This window comes from Tursiops truncatus, chromosome 16 (genome assembly GCF_011762595.2).
Source record: "Tursiops truncatus isolate mTurTru1 chromosome 16, mTurTru1.mat.Y, whole genome shotgun sequence".
NCBI classification, from domain to species: Eukaryota; Metazoa; Chordata; class Mammalia; order Artiodactyla; family Delphinidae; genus Tursiops; species Tursiops truncatus.
The window spans coordinates 79,017,496-79,042,766 of record NC_047049.1 but is presented as its reverse complement, the minus strand read 5'-3'; the positions used below and the strand labels follow the sequence as shown (position 1 = coordinate 79,042,766).

The following is a 25,271-nucleotide window of genomic DNA, read 5'->3' as shown; positions in this document are numbered from 1 at the left end:
AATCAATCAATGTGATACACCATATTAACAAATTGAAGAATAAAAACCATATATGATCATCTCAATAGATGCAGAAAAAGCTTTTGACAAAATTCGTCACCCATTTAACGATAAAAACTCTCCAGAAAGTGGGCACAGAGGGAACCTACCTCAACATAATAAAGGCCATATACGACAAACCCACAGCAAACATCATTCTCAACAGTGAAAAACTGAAAGCATTTCCTCTAAGATCAGGAATAAGACAAAGATGTCCACTCTCGCCACTATTATTCAACATAGTTTTGGAAGTCCTAGCTACGGCAATCAGAGAAGAAAAAGAAATAAAAGGAATACAAATTGGAAAAGAAGAAGTAAAACTGTCACTGTTTGCAGATGACGTGATACTATACATAGAGAATCCTAAAAATGCCACCAGAAAACTACTAGAGCTAATCAATGAATTTGGTAAAGTAGCAGGATACAAAATTAATGCACAGAAATCTCTTGCATTCCTATACACTAATGATGAAAAATCTGAAAGAGAAATTATGGAAACACTCCCATTTACCATTGCAACAAAAAGAGTAAAATACTTAGGAATAAACCTACCTAGGGAGACAAAAGACCTGTATGCAGAAAACTGTAAGACACTGATGAAAGAAATTAAAGATGATACCAACAGATGGACTGATATACCATGTTCTTGGACTGGAAGAATCAATATTGTGAAAATGACTATACTACCCAAAGCAATCTACAGATTCAAAGCAATCCCTATCAAATTACCAATGGCATTTTTTACGGAACTAGAACAAATCATCTTAAAATTTGTATGGAGACACAAAAGACCCCGAATAGCCAAAGCAGTCTTGAGGGAAAAAAACGGAGCTGGAGGAATCAGACTCCCTGACTTCCGACTATACTACAAAGCTACAGTAATCAAGACAATATGGTACTGGCACAAAAACAGAAACACAGATCAATGGAACAAGATAGAAAACCCAGATATAAACCCACGCACCTATGGTCAACTAATCTATGACAAAGGAGACAAAGATATACAATGGAGAAAAGACAGTCTCTTCAATAAGTGGTGCTGGGTAAACTGGACAGCTACATGTAAAAGAATGAAATTAGAATACTCCCTAACACCATACACAAAAATAAACTCAAAATGGATCCAAGACCTAAATGTAAGACCGGACACTATAAAACTCTTAGAGGAAAACATAGGAAGAACACTCTGACATAAATCACAGCAAGATCTTTTTTGATCCACTTCCTAGAGTAATGGAAATAAAAACAAAAATAAACAAATGGGACCTAATGAAATTTCAAAGCTTTTGCACAGCAAAGGAAACCATAAACAAGACAAAAAGACAACCCTCAGAATGGGAGAAAATATTTGCAAACGAATCAATGGACAAAGGATTAATCTCCAAAATATATAAACAGCTCATGCAGCTCAATATTAAAAAAACGAAGAACCCAATCCAAAAATGGGCAGAAGATCTAAATAGACATTTCTCCAAAGAAGACATACAGATGGCCAAGAGGCACATGAAAAGATGCTCAACATCACTAATTATTAGAGAAATGCAAATCAAAACTACAATGAGGTATCACCTCACACCAGTTAGAATGGGCATCATCAGAAAATCTACAAACAACAAATGCTGGAGAGGCTGTGGAGGAAAGGGAACCCTCTTGCACTGTTGGTGGGAATGTAAATTGATACAGCCACTATGGAGAACAGTATGGAGGTTCCTTAGAAAACTAAAAATAGAACTACCATATGATCCAGCAATCCCACTACTGGGCATATACCTAGAGAAAACCGTAATTCAAAAAGACACATGCACCCCAATGTTCGTTGCAGCACTATTTACAATAGCCAGGTCATGGAAGCAGCCTAAATGCCCATCGACAGACAAATGGATAAAGAAGTTGTGGTACATATATACAATGGAATATTACTCAGCCATAAAAAGGAACAAAATTGAGTCAGTTATAGAGACATGGACAGATCTAGAGACTGTCATACAGAGTGAAGTGAAGTAAGTCAGAAAGAGAAAAACAAATATCGTATATTAACACATGTATTTGGAACCTAGAAAAATGGTACAGATGAGCCGGTTTGCGGGGCAGAAGTTGAGACACAGATGTAGAGAACAAACGTATAGACACCAAGGGGGGACAACTGCAGTGGGGTGGGGATGGTGGTGTGCTGAATTGGACGATTGGGATTGACATGTATACACTGATGTGTATAAAATTGATGACTGATAAGAACCTGCAGTACAAACAAACAAACAAAAACTAATACTAAACTTTCTTTGTATTATTTGTATGGAAATATGTTAATATAAATGTTTCAGACATTACATGAAATTTCTAAAAATCTTGTATGTTCTGGTATAATGTTATAAGTCATAATTCTAGTTATTACTTTAAAATGTATCTCAGAAATAACTAAAAAAAGACAATAAAATGAAATCTTAGTAAAAAAGTAAAAACAAATATTTGTGGTGGGAGGGTTAAAAGAAAATTTCAGGAACAAAATTTGTAACTTGACAGAAATGCATATACACAGAATGCAATGTCATTTCCTCTGTCATTTTTCAGTGTAAGTATTATAATAAGAAGTATACTGTGTCGATGATGAATTTATCCTATTTTATATCTGCTATTATGAGCTGTATGAAAGGAGTCACAGACTGCAGAAAGGACAATGAAATATAATCAATACAATATCACAGTCTGAACGTAGACATGATATACAAGTTCTGATAAGAAATAATGAAAATGAAGAGCTAAAGAAATGAAGGTAAAACATAACTGCAATCTTGGGTACAGTTCTAATTCTGAATGAATTCACTGGCATTCTGCTCTATGAAAATTATTTTTAGCTTCACTGAAGATAATGCTGTGATAAAATATTAATTGATGAGAATAAGCACTCTACCTTTGAGATCTTCCACTGTTTCCTGTTCTGGCAGCTCCTAAATAAATTAAAGAACAAAAATCAATCAATATAAAAAAAAAAAAATCAATCAATATGACTCAGCTCCCTGCCCACTTCCAGGCAGTCAGCAGCCACTGTTTCTCTCAATGGCACATGGGAAAGACACAACAGAGTGTCCACTTAGAAAACAGGTAGCAAAGATGGACACAAAAATATCTAGAGTGTAGACATCCAACCAAGCCCACGGTGCTGTGAGAAAAGGGAGTTTGGCAATTAAGAAAGTAAGGAGAAAAAATAATGGGCTACTTCAGACTATAGTGAATAGAGCCCAAGAAAGTGAATCTAGAATAAAGGTGATTTAAGTATGATTTCATGTGGAGTGGTGGAGTGGATTCCAGGGGAAGGCATTGCAAATACGATGATTGAGATGAATGACAGACAGGACCAGGGAGAGGGCAGTGAAGGTGAGCTTAAGGGTTCTTCTGGTCGTGGTGCGGTCTCGGCAGGGCAGGCAGACTGCAGAGAAGGCCGGTGGGTGTGCTTGGAACGGGTGACTGGGTGTTTATCTCATGGTGCATGTGCTCCCCTCAGGTCATTGCCACCAAGAGGCCAGTATTTACAACCAGTGCACGTAAGTTGCAGTCACCACCATTGCACACTTCCATGATCAACACTCCAGCAGCATGAGGAGAGTGAAACAGAAAACAGACCACTAACCAGGAGCCCAGATGAATGATGAGAGTTTATGCTCTGTCCTCTGGAGCTGCCGTGGACGGGAGGCGTGGAGAGGGTTCGACTGGCCTCTTCCTTTTTACCGTTGTTAATCCGCCCATTATTGCTAAGCCACCATGAGAAACACAGGGGCAGTGATATTATCAAATAAAACTATGGCTCTTTTGACCTTAGTCCTTAAACAATTTTTTTCCCTTGATTCCACTTTGTCCAATTCATGGTATACACAATGGACTATTACTCAGCCATAAAAAAAGAAAGAAAGAATGCCATTTGCAGCAACATGGATGGACCTGGAGATTATCATACTAAGTCAGACAGAGAAAGACAAATACCATATGGTATCACTTATATGTGGAATCTATGATATGACACAAATGAACTTATATACAAAACAGAAACAGACTTAGAAAACAAACTTATGGTTACCAAAGGGGAAAAGGACGGGGAGGGATAAATTAGGAATTTGGGAGTCACATATACACACTACTATGTATAAAAGAGATAGACAACAGGGACCTACTGGATAGCACAGGGAATTATACTCAATATTTTGTAATAACCTATATGGGAAAAGAATCTGAAAAAGTATATATATATATATATATATATATATATATATATATATATATATATATACACACACATATACACACACACACACACACATAACTGAATCACTTTGTTGTACACCTGAAACTAACACAACATTATAAGTCAACTATATTTCAAAAATATATATATATGTATAAAAAAGGGGAAGAGTTCATGGTATACAAATTTTATTTTTAAAAGCTAATAAACATTACTTTAAAATAAGACATGCTCTCTTAAGGAACTACCAGAAATAAGACCAAGAATAGTGATGCATGCTCACTTGAGAATTACTCTTAATATTTTAGTTCTATGCAATGTATTACTTTTATATTAACAAACACAAATGTTCTTTCTGAAAATACTCTGGCGTGCACTAAGCATTGAGATGATGAGATAAAAATACTGAAGTGAAATATTTTGCTACGCTAAGCCTAATGCAAATGAATTTCAGAGCATGGTATAAGGTCATATTAAATAGTCAGTTAAACCATCTGGATTATCCACGGTAAGGCATTATCATAAAATGCCTATCAACTTAGGCATTATTTTTATGCCTAAGTGTATGTTTAAATATAAGAAAAATGTACATATTTGTGTCTGCCTCTCCTGGCATATTTTCACAAACAACTCATACATGAGAAAAATTATTTTAATCAAAATTAAAACCTTTAAATTATGAACTAATGCATTAATGAGAAATGTTACCCTGTATTTTTATGATTGGTTATGTGGTCACTGATGGCCTCTTTGTCTTTATTTGGCTTTTCCTTCTTTCTGGAGGGCCTTTGCTGAATCACTTCTCCTTTATCAAACATGAGGTGTAGGCGATAACTGATCAATTTGATTATTGTGAAGAATATCGTCACTGAGCTGCAGTAAAAAAATACAGTGATGGCATTTGGAGGAAAAGCCTAGAGAAGAGAAAAGAAAGGAAAAAATGTATTTGCTTGTAGGATTACCTCCGGTCTTAAATCTGAAAGTATTTTAAAACTATTTATTGAACATAAATTGGGCGAGATTTCAAATTTTATTAGTTTTATGACTTTTCCTGTTCGTAATACCTGAAGAGAAAGAGCTACTACCTTTTTATTTTTTTAAAAAGTCTTTCTTATTTTTCAGGTGCTGGTACTAGCTGCAATGACCAACATGTGATTTGCAGACAGGAACCCCATAGAACAAAAGATACGTTATAGTGAGAGTCTCCAATTTCTACCAGCTCTTTTCTACAGGCTAGTCTGGTCTTCCGTGCACATGGTCTTCAAGGCCAGAGGAGGGCCTTTGAGATGCTGTTTTCTTCAACAAAACACAAACGGCCTTGCAGAGAACAAAGGGAAGGAGAAAGGTTAGTATAACGCCCCCTTGCTTTCCTCCCTGATTTCCCATTGGGTTAATATCATCAAGCCATGGACTTCTCTAGTGACATGACGTAGGCAGGGGCCATAAGAGGGTGTACTGCCTCTCAAAGGCAGAGGGACATTTCCAAAAGTGGCAAAGGATCTTTGCATGGAGATCACGGTGAAGGTCAGCTCAATTCTGTCCAATCCCCTCAAGAAACAAAATGAATCGCTGGGATCCACGTAATTGTCCCACTCTGTAGGATACCCCACATCCCTTCCTATTTCTCTCACAGACCGTGGACCATGGCAGGTTCTCTGGTCCTTCCTAAATGAAATTCTTATCTTCTGGGATAGAAATGAATTCCTGAGGGTCCCAAGATGATACTAAGGACAACCTCAATAAACAGTGAGACCCTTTTAGCAATGCATCTCCCAGAAGGATCTCATAAGTCCAGTAATGATTCCAGTCAGTGCTGCAACCTGGAACACAGCGAGGCTCAGAGGCCACATGGCCCGGCCCCCTTCTGCTCCCATGCAGCCCCGGCACAACCTGCCCTGGTCCTATCTAACAATTTACCATCTGGGTAAGACCGTTCCTAAAACAGAATAGCCAAGCCAAAGGAACAACCAAGAAAGAGGAAACGATCACCTACAGTAAAAGTGGAAGTGAAGAATTTTCACCATCACTGACTTGTTTTCATTTCATGCGGATAAAAGTTCACAAATAAATATGAACTCATAAATAAGTGCATGACAGAATGATTAAATAAGATAAATATCAGATGGATAGAAATATATAAAGTCAGTTCCCCTCCCTGGAAGCAGATAAGTTCCACATTTACACATGTACCTCCTCATGAGAAGTTGTGAAGAACCTCAAGGAATATACAGCCAAGTTGAAGAGAGACAGAGAGGAGAGGCCATTAATAGCCCCCATCACTTTTCCTTAACATGTATGTATATTTCAGGTCTAAAAAAGTGTAGGCTAATAAAAAAGAATGAAATAATGCCATTTACAGCAAAATGGATGGACCTAGAGATTACCATACTAAGCGAAGTAAGTCAGAAAGAGAAACACAAATACCATATGACATCACTTATATGTGGGACCTAAAAAAAAAAATGATACAAATGAACTTATTTACAAAACAGACTTACAGATATAGAGAAGAGATTTGTGGCTGCCGGGGAGGAGGGGAGAGGGGGCTCGGGGAGGGAAGGATTGGGAGTTTGGGGTTAGCAGATGCAAACTATTATGTATAGGATGGATAAACAACAAGGTCCTACTGCAGAGCACAGGAAACTATATTCAGTATCCTGTGATAAACCATACTGGCAAAGAATATGAAAAAGAATGTATGTATATATAACTGAATCACTTTGCTGTACACCAGAAATTAACACAACATTGTAAATCAACCGTGCTTCAATAAAATATAAATTTAAAAAATAATAATATCAATAAATGTAGGCTAAAGCTAGAGAGTAAGTTTGAAGAAACTGATAAAGAAGCAATAAAACCCAGCAAATGCTAAAACCAACATGATGCTGAGTGAAGTAAGTCAGAGAAAGACAAGACAAATACTGTATGATCTCACTTACATGAAATTTATTTAAATATAAGTGAAATACAAATTTATATTAGTTTAAAACAAAAAGAAAAACACCAAACTTATAGAAAAAGAGATCAGATTTGTAGTTACCAGAGATGGGGGGGTGGGAGGAGGGAAACTGAAGGAAGGTGGTGAAAAGGTCTAAACTTACGAGAGTAATAAGTACTAAGGATGCCATGTATATGATGACTATAATTAACATTGCTGTATGATATACAGGAAAGTTGTTAAGAGGGTAGATTCTAATTCATCGCAAGAATTTTTTTCTTCTCTTTGTACTGTATCTATATGAGATGATGGATGTTAACTAAGCCCATGCTTAGCTGTGATAATCATTTCACAATATATGTAAACCAAACCATCAGGATGTCTACCTTAAACTTATACAGTGTCATGTGTCAATTACTTCTTAGTGAAAGTGGGGAGAAAAAGAAGGCAGATAAAAAAGTTTTTAATAAAAAATAAACCCCAGCAAATGTCTATGAGAATAGATTAGCAAACTGTCATATACAAATTATTTTTTAAAGGAGAATTATTTTATATTATTTTATTTTATTTATTTTCTTAGTTTTTGGCTGTGCTAGTGGGATCTTAGTTCCCCGACTAGGGATGGAACCCATGCCCCTTGCAACATAAGCACGGAGTCCTAACCACTGGACCACCAAGGAATTCCCTGTCATATACAAATTATATTCATAAGTTGTTTGAATTATAATGTAGCTTGGGTCTCATAGTATTCCAGTTAGTAGGGGTAGCAGGGAAAGTGCTCTCTCAATATCCCACGGGCTCTCCTACATTTCCCAGCCTCCCTTGCAGTCAGGCTGGGCCCATGTGCCTACTTTTGGCCAATGGGCCATGAGCAGAAGTGGCCAGTGTCACTACTAAGCCTGAACAATTATGAGCTGGTGCCTCTTCCATGCCACTCTCCTCCTCTTTAGTTGATAATCTCAGAGGCCACGTTTTCCAGATCCATCTACAAGATAATAGAGCTTCCTTCAGCCTGGGCTCCTGGGTGACTCTATGGGACAAGGCCCTTACAGACCCAAGATGGACATGTAATAGAAGCGAGAAATAAACCTTTGATTCACTGAACCACTGAGATTTGGGGCATGGCAGCTAGCATGGTTTCACCTAAATTAATATTGGGGGTACCATTTTATGGGGAAGCTTCCATTCAAGATTAGAGATAAAAACCCTAAGGCATTGGGAAAAGAAGGTTAGGGATGAAGGGGGAGAGAGAAAAGATTATATATGGATACTGGGGAAATTCATTTGGAAAAAAACTGACTTGCCACTATTCTCATAAATATGGGCTACAGCATAAGCTTAGTAATGTTGGAATTAAGAGAAGGCAAGAAGCTTGAAGTTGAAGTTGACATGAACATTAGTAACTAGTTTGCAACCCAGGTGAGAAGAGGTCCTGTCTCATCCTCGACGAAGGACCACTTAGCACTCTGTCGCACCACTGAAAAGCCCCTACACCGCACCAGACCCTAGTAAGAGATAGACATTTTACTGAAAATTTCCTTGGCGAGAGGAAAGGTTTCACAGCACGTGACTCATGGCACATTATTCCTCCCCAAATTCTCTGCTCTCATGATTCCTTTAAAAACCTCTCCCCCTTCAGTAGACCCCCCAAATGGAATCTAGCATCCTCTAAATGTCCCCTTTTTATGCCATATAATTAGAGCTCTGCCCATATTCCCCCAATTCTACATTCCCAGGAACATCACTGAAAATTCCTATCAAGGCCATTTTTCTGCTGACCTCATTATGCTCAGTCAACAAAAGATCTCCAGCTTCTAGAATTTTCTCTCCTATAAGTATGCATGCAAGGAAAGGAAGAGGGTTTAGGAGAAATCTGTCATGAATGAGCAGTTTTAAATTTGTATTTAATTTCGATCCCAGATTTTTCCCCCGATATAAGGTATATTCAGATCTTGAATAGAGGTTTACTTGTTCTAAGGTAAATCACAATTTTTTCTTGTTTACATGAACTTAGCATTTTAACACAACCTTATTAACCATAGGAGGCAACCTTTCTCAGAATTATATTCTGAAAAGGATGATGGATGTTAACAGCAATCTGGCTGTTACTCCCCAACACTCCACTGAAAATGTTCTTGTCAACGTCTCTAAAGACAACAATTCAATCCAATTTTCTCAGCAGCCCTCAACACAGTTGCTCGCTTCTTGAAATGCTCACCTCTTTCTGCTTCTAAGAGGCCACACTCTCCTAGCTTTGTCCCTGCCTCACTCACAGCTCCTCTTTGCCTTACGTCTGAGTCTAGAGCTCCTGGGGCCTCAGCCCTCTTCTCTCTTCCTACGCGTTCTCACTCAGTCCCTTGGCAGTCAATGGAATCCCTATATTGATGATTTTCCAATCCATATCCCTGGCTTAGACAGCTTATCTAAGCTCCCCACACCTATATCCAACTACCTAGTCAACATCTCCACTTTCACATCTAAAAGGAAACTCCAAGCTAACATGTCTAAAATTAGGTATTTAGTTTCATGTCCTTTGTCACCAACTGTCCTCTCCTACATACCCTTTCCCACCTCAGTCAACGGTACCCCAAACACTTGCTCAAACCAGGTATAACCCTGGTTATAAACTGGGCATAACCCTTGATTTCATCCTTACTTCTCCACCCCAAAAATGAACATATCACTAAATCTTATCAAACTAGATCCACATTTCTCCATCTTTACTGCCAACATCATCTCTGGGCTGGACCAACAAAATAGCCTCTGAACCTCCCACTTCTATCCTGCTCTTTCTCGAATCGACTCTCCGCCCAGCAGCCAGAGACATTTTTTGACAAAGTAAACTGGCATATCTTTTTAATGTGTTTTTTAACCTGTTTTATACCTCCCAAAATTATTAAATAAACAAAGATGGAGGGAAAAAAACTAAAATTAAACACCCACAGATGAACCTAACCATATAGCAAATGGATAGCATAACAACAAAGACAAATCAAAAATTAGATATAAAAAATTATTAGGGACTTCCCTGGTGGTCCAGTGGGTAAGACTCTGCGCTCCCAATGCAGAGGACCCGGGTTGGATCCCTGGTGAGGGAACTGGAACCCGCATGCATGCCACAACTAAGAGTTTGCATGCCGCAACTAAGAAGTCCGCATGCTGCAACTAAAGATCCCACGTGCCGCAACTAAGAAGTCCACATGCCGCAACGAAGATACTGAAACCAAGACCCAGTGCGGCCAAAATTAATAAATAAATAAAATAAGTATTTTTTAAAAAGGACTTAATCCTATACAAATATTGAATCATTACATCATAAACCATAATCTAATATGATGTTATATGTCAATTATATCTCAATAAAAAAAAATTTTAATAATTAATCCAAGTAACTTTAGAAAACAATACTCTCACAGCACATTATTGCTATATTCTTAAAATAATAATAATAACAAAAACACAAAACAATCTTGGACTTAACCAAAAGATTTTCTTTTGGTAGAGGTATGGGAGTAGTAATTCCTGTGTATATTTTAGGATTGAAAAAATGATATTGTTGGCAACCAGAGTTCTCACTGTGGGAAAAAAGGAGATACAAATGTGGAGCAGGTGAAGGAAAAGAAAAATCCTTTAACTTGGATCAGATTTTAAAGGTTTCAGAACAACTCTCAGTAGGCGACTGCTAGATAGATAGGTAGATATGCTCCCCTAGCTCTGTCTACTGAAAGGACCTAGAAGCAAAGACAACCCCAAAGCAATAAATATAACTACAGCTTCCCCAAATCTTGGATTCCAAATGCCACTTCCCACCAAAAGGATCAGGGCTCCTTAGAGCAATGACTGGTTTTTCCAGGGCTGGAGCAGAAAATGTATAAGCTAAGTGTGGACTAACTTGTTGGGCTAGAAAGCAAGAAAGTGCTCAAAAGCTGATGAGGACATATCCAAAGGACTCAAAAACTGCTGGAAAAAGGTACCACTTGCCAAATTTTGGGTAAACTTAATATCAAAAAGACTGAGGAGAGTTGCAGGATACAAGATGAATGTACAGAAATCTGTTGCTTTTCTATACACTAATAATGAACTATCACAAAGAGAAATTAAGGAAACAATCCCCTTTACAATCACATCAAAAAGAATAAAATACCTAAGAATAAACTTAACCAAGGAGGTGAAAGACCTAGACCCTGGATACTATAAAATATTGATGAAGGAATCTGAAAATGATAAAAAGAAATGGAAAGATATTCTGTGTTCTTGAATTGGAAGAATTCATATTATGAAAATGTCCATACTACCCAAAGCAATCAACAGATTTCATGCAATTCCTATCAAAATACCCATGACATTTTTCACAGAACTAGAACAGATAATCCTAAAATTCATATGGAACCATGAAAACCCCAAATTGCCAAAGCAATCTTGAGAAAAAAGAGCAAAGCTGGAGGTATCACACTCCCTGACTTTAGACTATACTACAAAACTGCAGTAATCAAAACAGCATGGTACTGGCACAAAAACAGACACATAGATCAATGGAACAGAATAGACAGCCCAGAAGTAAACCTACACACTTGAACTATGACAAAACAGGAAAGAATACACAATGGAGAAAAGACAGTCTCTTCTGCTGAGAAAACTGGACAGCTAAATGTTCTAAGAATGAGATTAGAACATTTCCTCACACCATATGTGAAAATAAACCCCAAATGGGGAGTTCCCTGGTGGGCTAGTGGTTAGGATGCCGGGCTTTCACTGATGTGGCCCAGTTCCATCCTTGGCAGGGGAACTGAGATCCCACAAGCCACATGGTGCAGCCAAAAAATAACAAAACAAAAACAAACAAAAAACTCAAAGTGGATTAAAAACCTAAGTGTAAGACCTCAAACCATAAAATTCCTGGAAGAAAACATATGCAGACCACTCTTTGACATAAATAGTGGCAATATTTTGGGGGTCTGTCTCCTAAGGCAAAAGAAATAAAAGCAAAAATAAACAAATGGGACCAAATTAAACTTAAAGGCTTTTGCACAGCAAAAGAAACCACTGTCAAAACAAAAAGACAACCTACAGGATGGGAGAAAATATTTGCAAACAATGTGACCGACAAGGGGTTAATATCCAAAATATACAAACAGCTCATACAATTCAATATCAAAAAACAAACAAACAATCCAATCAAAAAATGGGCAGAAGACCTAAATAGACACTTTTCCAAAGAAGATATACAGATGGCCAACAGGCACATGAAAAGATGCTCGTCATTGCTACTTATTGGAGAAACACAAATTAAAACCATAAAGAGATTATCACCTCACACCTGTCAGAATGACCATCATCAAAAAGTCCACAAATAACAAATGCTGGAGAGGATGTGGACAAAAAGGGAACTGTTGTACACTGTTGGTGAAAATGTAAATTCATGCATCCACTATGGGAAACAGTATGGAGGTTCCTCAAAAAACTAAAAACAGAACTACCATATGATCCAGCAATTCAATTCCTGGGTATATATCTGAAAAAAACAACTCGAAAAGATACATGCAGTCTAATGTTCATGTCAGCACTGTTTAGAACAGCCAAGATATGGAAGCAATCTAAATGTCCATCGACAGATAAATGAATAAAGAAGATGTGTGGTGTGTGTGTGTGTGTGTGTGTGTGTGTGTGTGTGTGTGTGTGTATAATGGAATATTAGCCATAAGAAAAATGAAATTCTGCCATTTGTAATAAGGTAGATGGACCTAGAGTGCACTATGCTTAGTGAAATAAGTCAGACAAAGAAAGACAAATACTGTATATCATTTTATGTGGAATCTGAAAAATAAAACAATGAATGTATAAAGCAAAGCAGAAACAAACTCACAGACATAGAGAACAAACTAGTGGCTACCAGTGGGGAGAGGGAAGGGAAGGAGCAAGTTAAGGGTAGGGGATTAAGAGATACAAACAACTATGTGTAAAATAGATAAGTAACAAGGATATATTGTACGGCATAGGGAATTACAGCCATTATTTTGTAGTAACTTTTAATGGAATATAATCTGTAAAAATACTGAATCACTACGCTGTACACCTGAAACTAAAATAAAATTTTAAATCAGCTATACTTCTATTTTTAAAAATCTGGTTTGGAGATAAATTAAATATTTAAATTAAAAAAAAAGAATGATGATAGGAATGAATAATATCCATTGAATTAAAAAAAAAAAAAAAGAATCTGTGAGACCACACTAACAAACACAACAAAACTACAAGGCGGGGAAAAGGATAGCTTTTCTTCACAGAAGAATACCTATGAATAAATAGAAAATCACCATTTTTCAGCCATCATTTTGGTAATTATTTTAGGTAAGCATCATCAATTTTTGGTACAACCATGAGTAAAAATTTTGGGGGAATACAATAACATGTACAGTCTCCAGGTTTCTCCTCCCAGATTATTTGTTAAATACAAGAGGAAATTAGGTACCTTTACAACAGAGAAATCTGGCCAACACCATCTTGACCAATGACCAAACTTATTGGCACTACCAAAGGGGCAATGACATTGGGTGCCTCTGATGTGATACAGGACAAGGACACATCACTTAGGTAGTATTCATGCCAAAAAATGCATAATCAGACACCTAATCTCAAGGATACAATTAAAAATCCAAATTGTGGGACATTTCTGCAAAACAACTTTTATTGCCACAAAAGAAAAAAATAAAACTTGAAGAACGTGTTCTAGAATAAAGGACAATTCAGAGACTTGACAACTAAAAGCAATGCATGAGCCTCGATTGAATCTTAGATCCAGAAAAACAAAACAAAAAGCTCAGCTACACTGGACATCATTAGCATAACCGGGGAAATGTACATGAGAACTATGTATTAGACAATAGCATTACATCAACATTCATTTTTTGAGTGTGATGATTATGTGGGAGAATGTCCTTCTCCTTAAGAGACACATGATGAAGCTTCTAGGGGGAAAGTGTCTTGATGTTTGCAATTTATTCTCAAATGATTCAGCAAAATTTTAAATGTATAAATATATAAGACAGTGATGTGGCAAATGTGGCAAAACATTAAGAACTGGTGAATCAAAGTGAAGGGTATATGGTATTCATTGTGTTATATTTGCAACTTCTCTGTAGACTAGAAATTTTTGAAAAATAAAAATTGGGGGGCTTCCCTGGTGGCGCGGTGGTTGAGAGCCCGCCTGCCGATGCAGGGGACACAGGTTCGTGCCCAGTCTGGGAAGATCCCACATGCCGCGGAGCGGCTGGGCCCGTGAGCCATGGCCGCTGAGCCTGCACGTCGAGAGCCTGTGCTCCGCAGCGGGAGAGGCCACAACAATGAGAGGCTCGCATACCGCAAAAAAAAAAAAAAAAAAAGGGATATAAAAAATAATATCCTACTTCAAACTTGACCAAAAAAGAATTCATCAATGTGTCTTACCATACTGAGACTGAAACTCAAACTCCTTCTCTTGGTCTACCATCTTTGCTTGACAAGCTACTAATCATTCATCAGGTTCCAGATTAGAAGTTATTTCCTTTGTTAAGCCTTCCTAAACACCAAAGCCAGGATAAGGTCTTTACTGTATAGCACCTTGTACTTCCCTTGTAATAACAGTAATCATTGTGTTATTCACGCCTGTTTACCTTTACCTGTGAACTTAATAAGGAGAGATACCAATCTATCTTTTGCCTGTTGTTTTCCCAACATCCAGCCAAACACCTGGCACTCAGTCTGTTGTTGTAGACATAAGTGTTGTCCAACGAATAGGTCCAGTTCTTCCCTGGACACACAGTAGGACTGTACTTCCCCCTCCCCTTGGGTAGATGTGACCATGCAACTTGGCCTAACAAAGATGTCTGAGTGCAAGAGGTATCTGCCGTGTCCAGGTGGGAGCTTCACGAGCCAGTCCATGCTCTTCACCCTCTCTCTCCATCCACCGTGGTGACTGGCAATGGTCAGGGTGATGGGGTGAGGATGGTGGGGAGCAGAGCCCCTAACTACCCAAACTGGGGGTCCTATCAGCCTAGATACCTACATGCCTGTGAGGAGCAGGATCCCCTGCTAACCATGCTCCCCTTCCCCTCTAACCATGTTGGACACATAATATGAATACAAAAAAAATAAACTTGGTGAAACCAAGGAGATTTTGAGGCTATTTGTTATATCAGCACAGATCAGCATATCCTGACTGATATATAAGTGTTCAAATACTGAATGAAACAATTCAAATAGCCAAATATTAGCATTAGGTTTAAAATCATCTGAAAAACGTAAATATTCTTCAAGGGGACGGGTCAAATAAATCACCCTTTACTCACACAGTGGAATACCATGCTGACCTTAAAAATAACGAAGAAGGGGCTTCCCTGGTGGCGCAGTGGTTGAGCATCTGCCTGCCGATGCAGGGGACACGGGTTCGAGCCCTGGTCTGGGAAGATTCCACATGCCGCGGAGCAACTAGGCCCCTGCGCCACAACGACTGAGCCTGCGCGTCTGGAGCCTGTGCTCCGCAACAAGAGAGGCCCGCGCACCGCGATGAAGAGGGGCCCCCGCTCGCCGCAACTAGAGAAAGCCCTCGCACAGAAACGAAGACCCAACACAGCCAAAAATAAATAAATAAATAAATAAATTTTTTAAAAAAAATAAATAAATAATGAAGAAAACCTTTATGTAATGCTCTCCAAGAAAAAGTAGAAAAGGTAAAGTGGAAAAAACAAGGATACGTACAGATACGTGGTTGCATACGTATACAACCAAATAGTCAACCGAAAGTGTTGACCAAAGAGCCCGTGTGGGATAGGTATTAGATTTCAGTGCGACTTCCGGGACAAACCACATCCAGAAACTTCTACACGGGTTATGACAATGAGTGCGATGACCCTAAAATCCCTCACCAAAAGCGAGGATGTCATAGAGTCCAGAATGAGGGGACCTGTGAAAACTGTTGGAGGGGACCATGGCGCTCAGTGAGCCCTGCGTCTCCCTCCCCCACAGTCGAGAGGAAGGCGTCAGTGGGGCCACTCAAAGACTTACTATGGGTCCCCGACAATTTGGGCAGGGAGTCTGATGTCTGGTTCTTCCCAGAAGAGCTAAAAGATAAGAGACTGGCTGGCTAGCTGCTCGGATGGAGGGTTGAAGGAGAAGTTGCTATGTTGGGGTTGACCTGCTCTCCCAGAGTCTGTTCGGGGACAGGATATGTGAGTGTTTGCATGGACCCAGGAGTTCGCTGGAGCAGAGGAAAGCTGGGGTGGACCACCACATGCCAAGGAACTATGAAAAGAATAAGCAACCAGGCGGGATAAAGAGGCAGCAGCCCTCCTCCAAGAAACTGTGGGCGGGAGAGCCCTGGAAAAGAGAACTGGGTCTCTGCAGGACACGTGGAAGGACCTCGCCAGAGGGAGTCAGCTGGGACCGTGAGCCACGCTTCAAGGGCCGGGAGCCAGCTTACCACCGTGCCTGTCAGCAGAGCACCTTCCTGTTCTTCTATGCCAAAGGCATCAGAACATTAGCCGGTGTGTGAGGGAAAAGAGTGAAAAAAGACCTTGCCATCCTCATACCCCTTCCTGCTTGGATCACCATATGGAAACAGACATTCTGAAATCCCCAGCAAGTCTGTGCTTTGTTACTTAAAGCAACTTAGAAGACTTTGTATTACCTGTGACCTGAAGTCCTGGGGCTTGCACCTTTTTATCTAAGAGTAGAGAAAGAACTCCTCTACAGAGCAAATTGAATGGGACACTGGATGACAAAGAAGGCTGCTTTGGGATTAAACCTAGCAGCCCCACATCACACTTCCATTCACATGTGTATAAAATGTCACTGGAAGAACACACAAGAGACTGTGTGTGGTGGTTGCCTCTTGAATGAGGTACTAGAGACAAGTGTGAGAGGAAAGTTAACTTTTCCTACATACTTCTTTGCACCTGTTCAGTTTCTGGATCTCCTCAAGCCCATGTGCAAAAAATAGATGGTCCTGTTGTGAAATTACCTGTATTCAATATGGAATGGCCAAGGGGTACCAGCTCCAACTGCCTGGCCTCTAATTCTGGTTAGGTCACGACTAGCCATGGATCCTGCAGCTTCTTACCCAACCTCTCCACGCCAGTTTCATCAACTGTAAAATGGGAATAATGACAGTGCCTCTCTGGGTTACTGTGAGGAAGATATGTTTTAGTTCATGATAAGCTCTTTTTTTTCTTTTTTTTTTTTGCGGTACGCGGGCCTCTCACTGTTGTGGCCTCTCCTGTTGTGAAGCACAGGCTCCGGACGCACAGGCTCAGCAGCCATGGCTCACGGGCCCAGCCGCTCCGCGGCATGTGGGATCTTCCCGGACCGGGGCACGAACCCGTGTCCCCTGCATCGGCAGGTGGACTCTCAACCACTGCGCCACCAGGGAAGCCCCTATGCCAAGCTCTTTTAACAGTGCCAGTCTATCTGTGCTCAGTGAGTGTTGGCTGTTATTATTACCTGTAATAATAATAATGATGATGATGTTAAAGGGGAAAGTCCATCAGAAGAAAAGGAAAAAAATCTGAATACCATTAAGAGCTAGTCCAGTTTTTACTTTCATGGGACGTAGAAAAGAGATTTAGAGTAGATAAAATGGGAATAAAGTTAGGTGGCTTGTAAAAGGAATCATCTGAGAGACCAAATGCTTAAAATCAGAAAACAATAATCACCTGATAAGTATCACCTTCCATATAAAATAAATCCCACCATCCAGCAATCCCACTCCTGGGAGTATACCCAGACAAAACTATAATTCAAAAAGACACAGGCACCCCTATGTTCACAGCAGCACTGTTCACAACAGCCAAAACATGAAACAACTATATTTCCGTTTTTTAAAAAAATTTAAGTAAATACATAAATCACACCAAGCCTATTAAATAAAGCATTAGACATTACGATTGGAAAAATAACAGTATATCTAAGGACAGCCGCATCAAAATAAAACTAGTCACTCACTGGGAGAAATTAAGGGAAGAGCCAGTGAGGTCAGAGACATAAATTTAACCACCAGAAAATGAGTCATGAACTTGCAATACTAGAACGGAAAGGAAAGGGGGACAGGGTACTCTTTTTGGAGAGTGCTGGGGAGGCCGACATCCTCGAACAAGGCAGGTACCCGTTCTTTTGTCACAGACACAAAACACAACTGGCTGGCAGACAACCATGTGTCTAAATGGCAGAAGATGAGGAGAGGCAGAAGGAATTTTGCAGGAGGGTGGCGACATCACTCAAGAAAGACCATAGTGAGAAGACTGAAGACGACTGCCCTAGGATGCCCTAGGGAGGGGGACATCCCTGGTACTAGTGCCTCCGCCAGGAAAGCAAAGTCCCCACGGAGCCAAGCCCTTCGTACACACAGTCCAAACAACCAACTGCAGCAGGAAAAATTTAAGACAACCGCATGGGATGGCATTCAGCCCGAGTCTGGAAGCCCACGGCCCGGGGAAGAATGCCTTCAAGCATCCCTAAGCTGCAGCCCTTGCGCTGCGAACCCACTCTGTGTCAGACAGATGAGGGAAGGAGGAAGGAAATTCAGACATTCAAGAGGATTATGGGAAAGTGGGGAGCATCGTGCATCTCAATGTGAGAATAACTAAGGTCCCCACAAGTAGAAGGACCAGACAATAAGCTTCTAGGAATCAAAGGAGACAAAGTACAGACCACGTGATTCAACAGCAGAAAAAGCCTGGCTTAGGAAGAAGCTGAATATGAATGTTAGGATTGCCCAGGGTGAGAGATACGCTTTGGGGACCCGCAATGTACCAAGCAGTCCAACAAAGTAACAACAATCAAACGGACCAGCCAGGCCTGCTGTGTCAGGTTGCATCCTGCACACGGGCCTCCAGCTGACAGGGTCAAATGGTGGCTGAACTCTAGTCCCCAGGTCCTGAGCCAGGAAAGGGTGTCTTTTTGGACAGACCACCTTTCCATGATTCACATAAACTCATCTTCTGTGTTAGAAGTAGGAGTGAAAAAAGGGGTGGCCAAAGACATACAAGACCAAAAAAAAAATAGTTAGGTACCCAAATGGTGAGTGGCCACAGACCGTGATAAAGTCACCGACTAGGTGTGACAATGACAGCTAGTGCGTGCAGAGCACCCACTGTGTATCTGGTGCTACGCGGCCCCATGACAGATAATCCCATTTTATTATTATTATAGCAATTAGAAGTGATGTGGTTCTCATCAAAAAAGTCTCCAAGGCTAAATTAAGAAGCAGAACTGGAAACACAGCAAGTCTGGCTAACAGACAAGAAAATCAGAGGAAGCAAAAGCTACAGCCGTAAAATAAAGGACAGGTTTTCTGTGTGAAAATCATAGATAACGTTGCCCCACACGGGGCCTTGAAGAATGTGAAGGCTCCACCTCATTTTTTCCACTACTCAGGTTGACCTTACTACCACCAGTATGATCAGAACTTCCCTTGATGAGGGGTCACTGTTTCAGGGAGTTCAGATGCCCTCGTGCACGGCAGGTCAGCAGCGCAGTGCTCTGACAAGGCCACAGACTTGGAGACGACAGGACCTCAGCTAAAATTCTGAATATCACTACTCTTACTTAGATGGCCTTGAGCAAGTAACCCACTCCCTCTGGATCTCAGTTGCTTAAATCTATAAAGCGAAACTCGCTATCCCCATTTTGCAGATGAGAAAACTGAGGCCCGGAGAAGTGAAGAGACTTGCACAAGATCACACAATTGATAGGTAGTAGAGCAGGGACGTCTTCTGACACCAGCCTGGTGCTGTCAGAACTTCCTAAGGGTCAGAATCATGCCTGTCCTAAAGCTCTACATGAATCTCTGTTGGTTATCTCAAAATAATAAGTACATGAACATGTGTAATAAATGAAAGGTTAAACATCTCTAATGACAAACGCATCTTTCAGTTGGTCCAAATTAAAAGTAGGCTGATATAGGACTTCCCCCCTGGTGGCACAGTGGTTAAGACTCTGCGCTCCCAATGCAGGGGGCCCAGGTTCGATCCCTGGTCCGGGAACTAGATCCCACATGCATGCTGCAACTAAGAGTTCACATGCCACAACTATGAAGCCAGTGAGCCACAACTAAGGAGCCCGCTTGCCACAACTAAGCAGCCCGCCTGCTGCAACTAAGACCCAGTGCAACCAAGTAAATAAATAAAAATTTTTTTTTAAGTAGGCTGATAATAAAACAAAGTAAAACTCTTTCCAAATTATCTCAATAGACCTAATGTTTTTAGGTACGTACTTTTGAGCATTTCTCAAAAATACATAGCTTATAAATGCTAATAAATAACTTATTTTCCAAACAGACCTAAGTAAATGCTGGGGCTTAGAGATCAGTTTGCCTCAGTAATTAATAATAAAATTTTAATTTACATTTCAAGGTCCCCATTAAGTAAAAGGGTGGATTCTCCCTGCAGTGGAACTGTCTTGACTAAACATGTTTAATCGAATTGTGCAAAACCCAGAAAAGTTCAGGGCCCCTTAAATAACAGAGCTTCAGCAAGCAGCCAGGGATCTTTTTGGACAAAGTTCTCATAAGTGGAACAAACTGAGAAAGATGTTAAAAATCACAGGCAGCACTGAAGTGCAGAAAAATATATTTAGGCATCAAAACCCAGAGAACAGAACCCTGCCTTGGGGAAGAAGGGTCTTTTATTTCTAAAGTTATTTTCAGAGACCGGAAGACCAGAGCAAGAAAAGGACTACCTGCATTTTTTCCAATAAGATAGGCTATATATTAAAAAGCAGCCGTGTCATAAATGCATTCACATAAAATGACTCTGTAATCGTTAAAAGCACACTGGCATAAAAATATAGAAATTTTAGTATAACCGGTTTGATGTAAGAATAAAAGTATTTAAGGTGTCAGCTTTTTGCTTTCTAAACTCTTGAGATTTAGCCAAAAATTATTTTGAAATATCATTCAAGAGGACCTTAACTAAGGACAATTTCCTATTTACAAATATAAAGTAGAAATCAAGCTACTCAGTGAATCATAATTAGGCAGAAATTAAGGGTTCCGAGCATATGCCTACATCCAATCTTAAAAGGAGTTATGTAAAAATGAGCCCATACTCATAAAAAAACATCTGCAGGGATATACATTAAATGTTACTCAGGTTGTTGCTAAGGAGTGGGATTAGATCATTATCGGGAAATACTCAAAATATGTTGTGAGGTAGACAACCTAATGCTGGTTGGAAGAGAAAGAGAGGCAGGTTGATTTTATTTCTACCAGTTTATTATGTGTGAGATCATTGCGAGGCAAATGCAGGGCACTTTGCTAGGTACAACAAGGAAGACCAAGATGAATCAACAAAATCAAAAACCATGTCCTCAAAAACTCAAAAAAGCTCACGACCCAGGAGCAGAGGTAAATACATGTTCCAACAACGAAGTACAGAATTCAAAATGTGCCACAGTACTGACATGAAATACAGAATGGTATTAGGGCAAGAGAGAAGAGCGATTAATTCTAGATAAGTGGGATCAGGGAAGCCTAGACAGAGATGGCCTTTCCAGTGGGCTTTCGATTTTGGCAAGTGAATGATGGGGAAAAAATAAAGTCAGTACTGAGAAGTACTTTCATGCATTCATTCAATCAACTGTTCATTAATTCATTCAGTTCTCTATTCATTCATTCATTCAATCCTCCTAGGCACCCTATAAGGCAGGTACTCTTAGCCCTGCTTTACACGCTCAAGCTTGCTTGAGCTCACACAACCAGTAAGCAGAAGAACCAGGACTGAACCCAAGCTTGTGTCTCTCTGCTGCGCTGCCCCTCTAGACAAAGAGAAAACAACTGGGCCCTATAGGCTAAGGAAACAGGATGAACAAGGTCACAGAAGAGGAAACTTACATTTATTAAAAAGAAACCATTTATTAAAGGGTCTCCATGGATTAGCTGCTGTATGAAGTGCTTTTTACATGGAATTTACTTATTTTTCCCATGAAACGGTCATTATCACATCTATTTTAAGGATGACAAAACGAAGATTTAGATAGGTCAACTATCGGGTCAAACAGCTCATAAGTAGCAAAACGGAAATTTACACCAGGTCTGAGTCCAATCCCAGGTCAAGCCAGAAAGATGGATAGCTTTAGGTGCTTATTTAATCCCTAAAACAACACTTCACAGCTGGTCCTAGTGTTTTTCTCATTTCACAGGTAAGAAAAGTTAAAAAATCAGATAAGGTAAAAGTAACTTGCCCAAGGTGAGAGAACTGGTAAGAGGTGAACCCAAAATTTCACGTGGGCAGCCTGACTTCAGAGCCAGAATTCTGATCCTGTGACTAAACCACCAGAAAAACAATGAATGGAAGCCAAATCACAGACAACTTCTAATGTCAAACTGGGACTCTGTCAGCTATGCAAACTCACTGAAGATTTTTACTGTGGAGAACATGATCAAATGATGTTTTAGGAATAAAGACCTTCAGTAGACATATCAAAATTAGATTCTTAACATTTAATATGACATGGAACACCGTGCTTGTAGAGCTTTTCAAATAAGGTTAAACATTGTTTCAATAAGGTTTGTTTACCTAAGAAGGTCATCTGTGTAGTTACTCAGCAAGCACTCAACTGTGTAACCTCCCTAAAGGGTCAAGTAAATTACATTAGATTTATCCATCATTACATTTTTCTACAGATTTCTTTACACAGTGATGTGGAAATTGCAAATTGAGCAACTAATCATAGAACCTGCCTTCCCAAAGCAAAACAAGAAAGGAGGAAAGGGTGGGGGGCTTCCCTGGTGGCGAAGTGGTTGGGAGTCCGCCTGCTGATGCAGGGGACGCGGGTTCGTGCCCCGGTCCGGGAAGATCCCACATGACGCGGAGCGGTTGGGTCCGTGAGCCACGGCCGCTGAGCCTCCGCGTCCGGAGCCTGTGCTCCGCAGCGGGAGGGGCCACAGCTGTGAGAGGCCCGCGTACCGCAAAAAAAACAAAGAAAGAAAGAAAGGAGGAAAGGGGGTAAAAGATCAACAACGGAAACAGGTTTGCTTTTAACATTTCGTTTTTGCCTTTTGGCTATCATGCACAGCAGCTTCTACCAAACATTACCACAAGGTACCCAGCTGAGAGGCCTGGGACTGTTCACAGACAAAACAGGTTCAACCTTCCACAGCAACACGCAGAGTCTGACTCATCGGAACAGCTGGCATCAATTCTTAATGAGTCCCAGAGCCCCCAAAGTCCTTCCTACTTCTTTTTCCTGCCGGAGAGCCCCTTCTCCTTTCCCTTTACTTTCTCTGTCCCAAATTCCTGAAGACCTTCCCCATACCGCCTCTTAGGGAATCACTGCCAATCCTTTCCATCCCGAGGCCGACTCGGAGGTTTCCCCAGGGCTTGAACGCCGCCACTCACCAGGTGCAGGGCCAGGGGCAGCAGCAGCAAGAACAGCCACAGGTAGAGGTGGCAGCTGTTAGTGAACTTGCTCTGGTCCGGGTCGTGGTACCAGCCCCCGGTGAGTGCGGCCCACACGCCCTGCCGAAGCAGCAGCAGCACCCGGGACGCCATGCCTGCGCCCCGGGGCCGGCGCGCGCCGCGCGGCCCGCTGCCAGCCGTCCGCTGCCCGGACGCTCTCAGCTTTAACACGCGGGCCCTCGCGCGGCGTCACGGACGCCGCCGCCGCCGCCGTCGCCGCTGCCGCCGTCGCCGCTGCCGCCCCCTCCAGCTCCTTCCGACCCACGACCGAAGCTCCAACTGCTCTTCTGCCCGCACCCGCGAACCGCGGCGCCGGAGCCGGCTGCTGCCGCCGGGCAGGTGGGCGCCATGTCCGAGGGAGGAAGGATTTTCCCAGGGTGCTCAGAGGCGGCTGCTGGGAGGATGCTCCAGAGGCTCCTCCCAGCGCCCGCCTAGAGTCACTCCGTCGGCCTTCCTTGGGGGAGGGCGGCGAGGGGGTCGCGAGGGTGAGAAGAATTTCTTGAGTCCCTCCAGCCTCTTCTCTTACCTCTGGCAGCTCCCCCCTACCTCTTCACCTCATCTTCCTATAAGGGAGCGTGGAAAGCTTAAAAATCAAAGATGTTCTCGTGCAGAAGAGACAAACCAGGACATGGTCCTTTGCCTTTTCCTTTTTTTGCAGCCTGCACCAAAATAGTTATGTAACTCCAGCTCCTGTCACACATTCCTCAATGTAATTTCTTGCCCTGAGCACTGCCTGCCCAGCTTCATTCTCCTTAACTGACCACTCACCCCAGACGTTCTACTAGCTAAGCTCTACCTGCACCCTTGACCCTGATCTCTTTTCCTCCCTGACCTTTTCTCCTCCTCCCTTGCTGTTGTCCACCCTGGCAGATAACGAAAATAACCACCTTTTGGGAATAATTTCAGGAGCTTCAGTTAGGCTACCTGCCTTTTTATATATTTCCTAGAACATAATCCCAGGCATCAATCGGGTATACTGTTTAGATAGGAAGACCCACTAGAAGGTATCACTGAACTAATAATTTTTAAGCTTTTATAGTAGAGAAATTTCAGATTCTCTTCTGAAAGCAGGTTTTCGACAGGGAAGAAATAAAGAGGAACTTGCTTTCTTAGAACGAGGAGAGGAAGCTCTCATTATTAGTCACTGATAACCTAAAGTAAATGAGCTTCACGTTGTTGCAGTGAGCAGGCTTTGGGACGCATGGAGATAAAAGGGAACACGACTTCCTTACGTGTGAGCAGCATTAGCTTGTGTGAGTTAGGGCCTTTGGGGAAGAAGGAGGATGAGAAAGACGCTCTGATCCCCAAACATGTCTTTTCTGCATCATGCTTACCTCACCTGATATGTGCACCTGTATATGCCCCGGCCACGCTCTGGTCTGCAGCAGCTTTTGCTCTTGGCCACCTTAGGCAGGCCCAGTAAAGGCATACGCCTCCTTATGCGGAAATGAAACAAGGGGAGGGCCATCCTGAGGAGCAGGTCTGGGACGTGGAAGTCCGAAGTCACGCTGGTGTGTAAGCCTTCAGCTTTAACCGCTCTTTAATCACTCAGCATTCATCTGTAGGAATGACTAACCAAAATATAATAACACTGCTTTCTGTACTGAAAGAATCATTTTCTCAAAGGTAC

At 41.1% G+C, this 25,271-nt stretch overlaps 1 protein-coding gene across 1 annotated transcript in view; it reads right to left on the bottom strand.

The window, feature by feature from the left end:
* PCNX2 (pecanex 2) overlaps window positions 1-24,000 on the bottom strand; it is a 272,196-nt gene extending 248,196 nt beyond the window's left edge. The window contains exons 1-4 of the mRNA XM_019941562.3: window positions 23,582-24,000; window positions 4,982-5,187; window positions 3,665-3,785; window positions 2,948-2,984 (exon numbers count right to left, since the gene is read on the bottom strand). Coding sequence (XP_019797121.2) covers window positions 2,948-2,984; window positions 3,665-3,785; window positions 4,982-5,187; window positions 23,582-23,734 — 517 coding nt within the window. The 5' untranslated portion in view covers window positions 23,735-24,000. The remainder of the gene's footprint in view (window positions 1-2,947; window positions 2,985-3,664; window positions 3,786-4,981; window positions 5,188-23,581) is intronic.
* Between the last annotated feature and the right edge of the window lie 1,271 nt (window positions 24,001-25,271).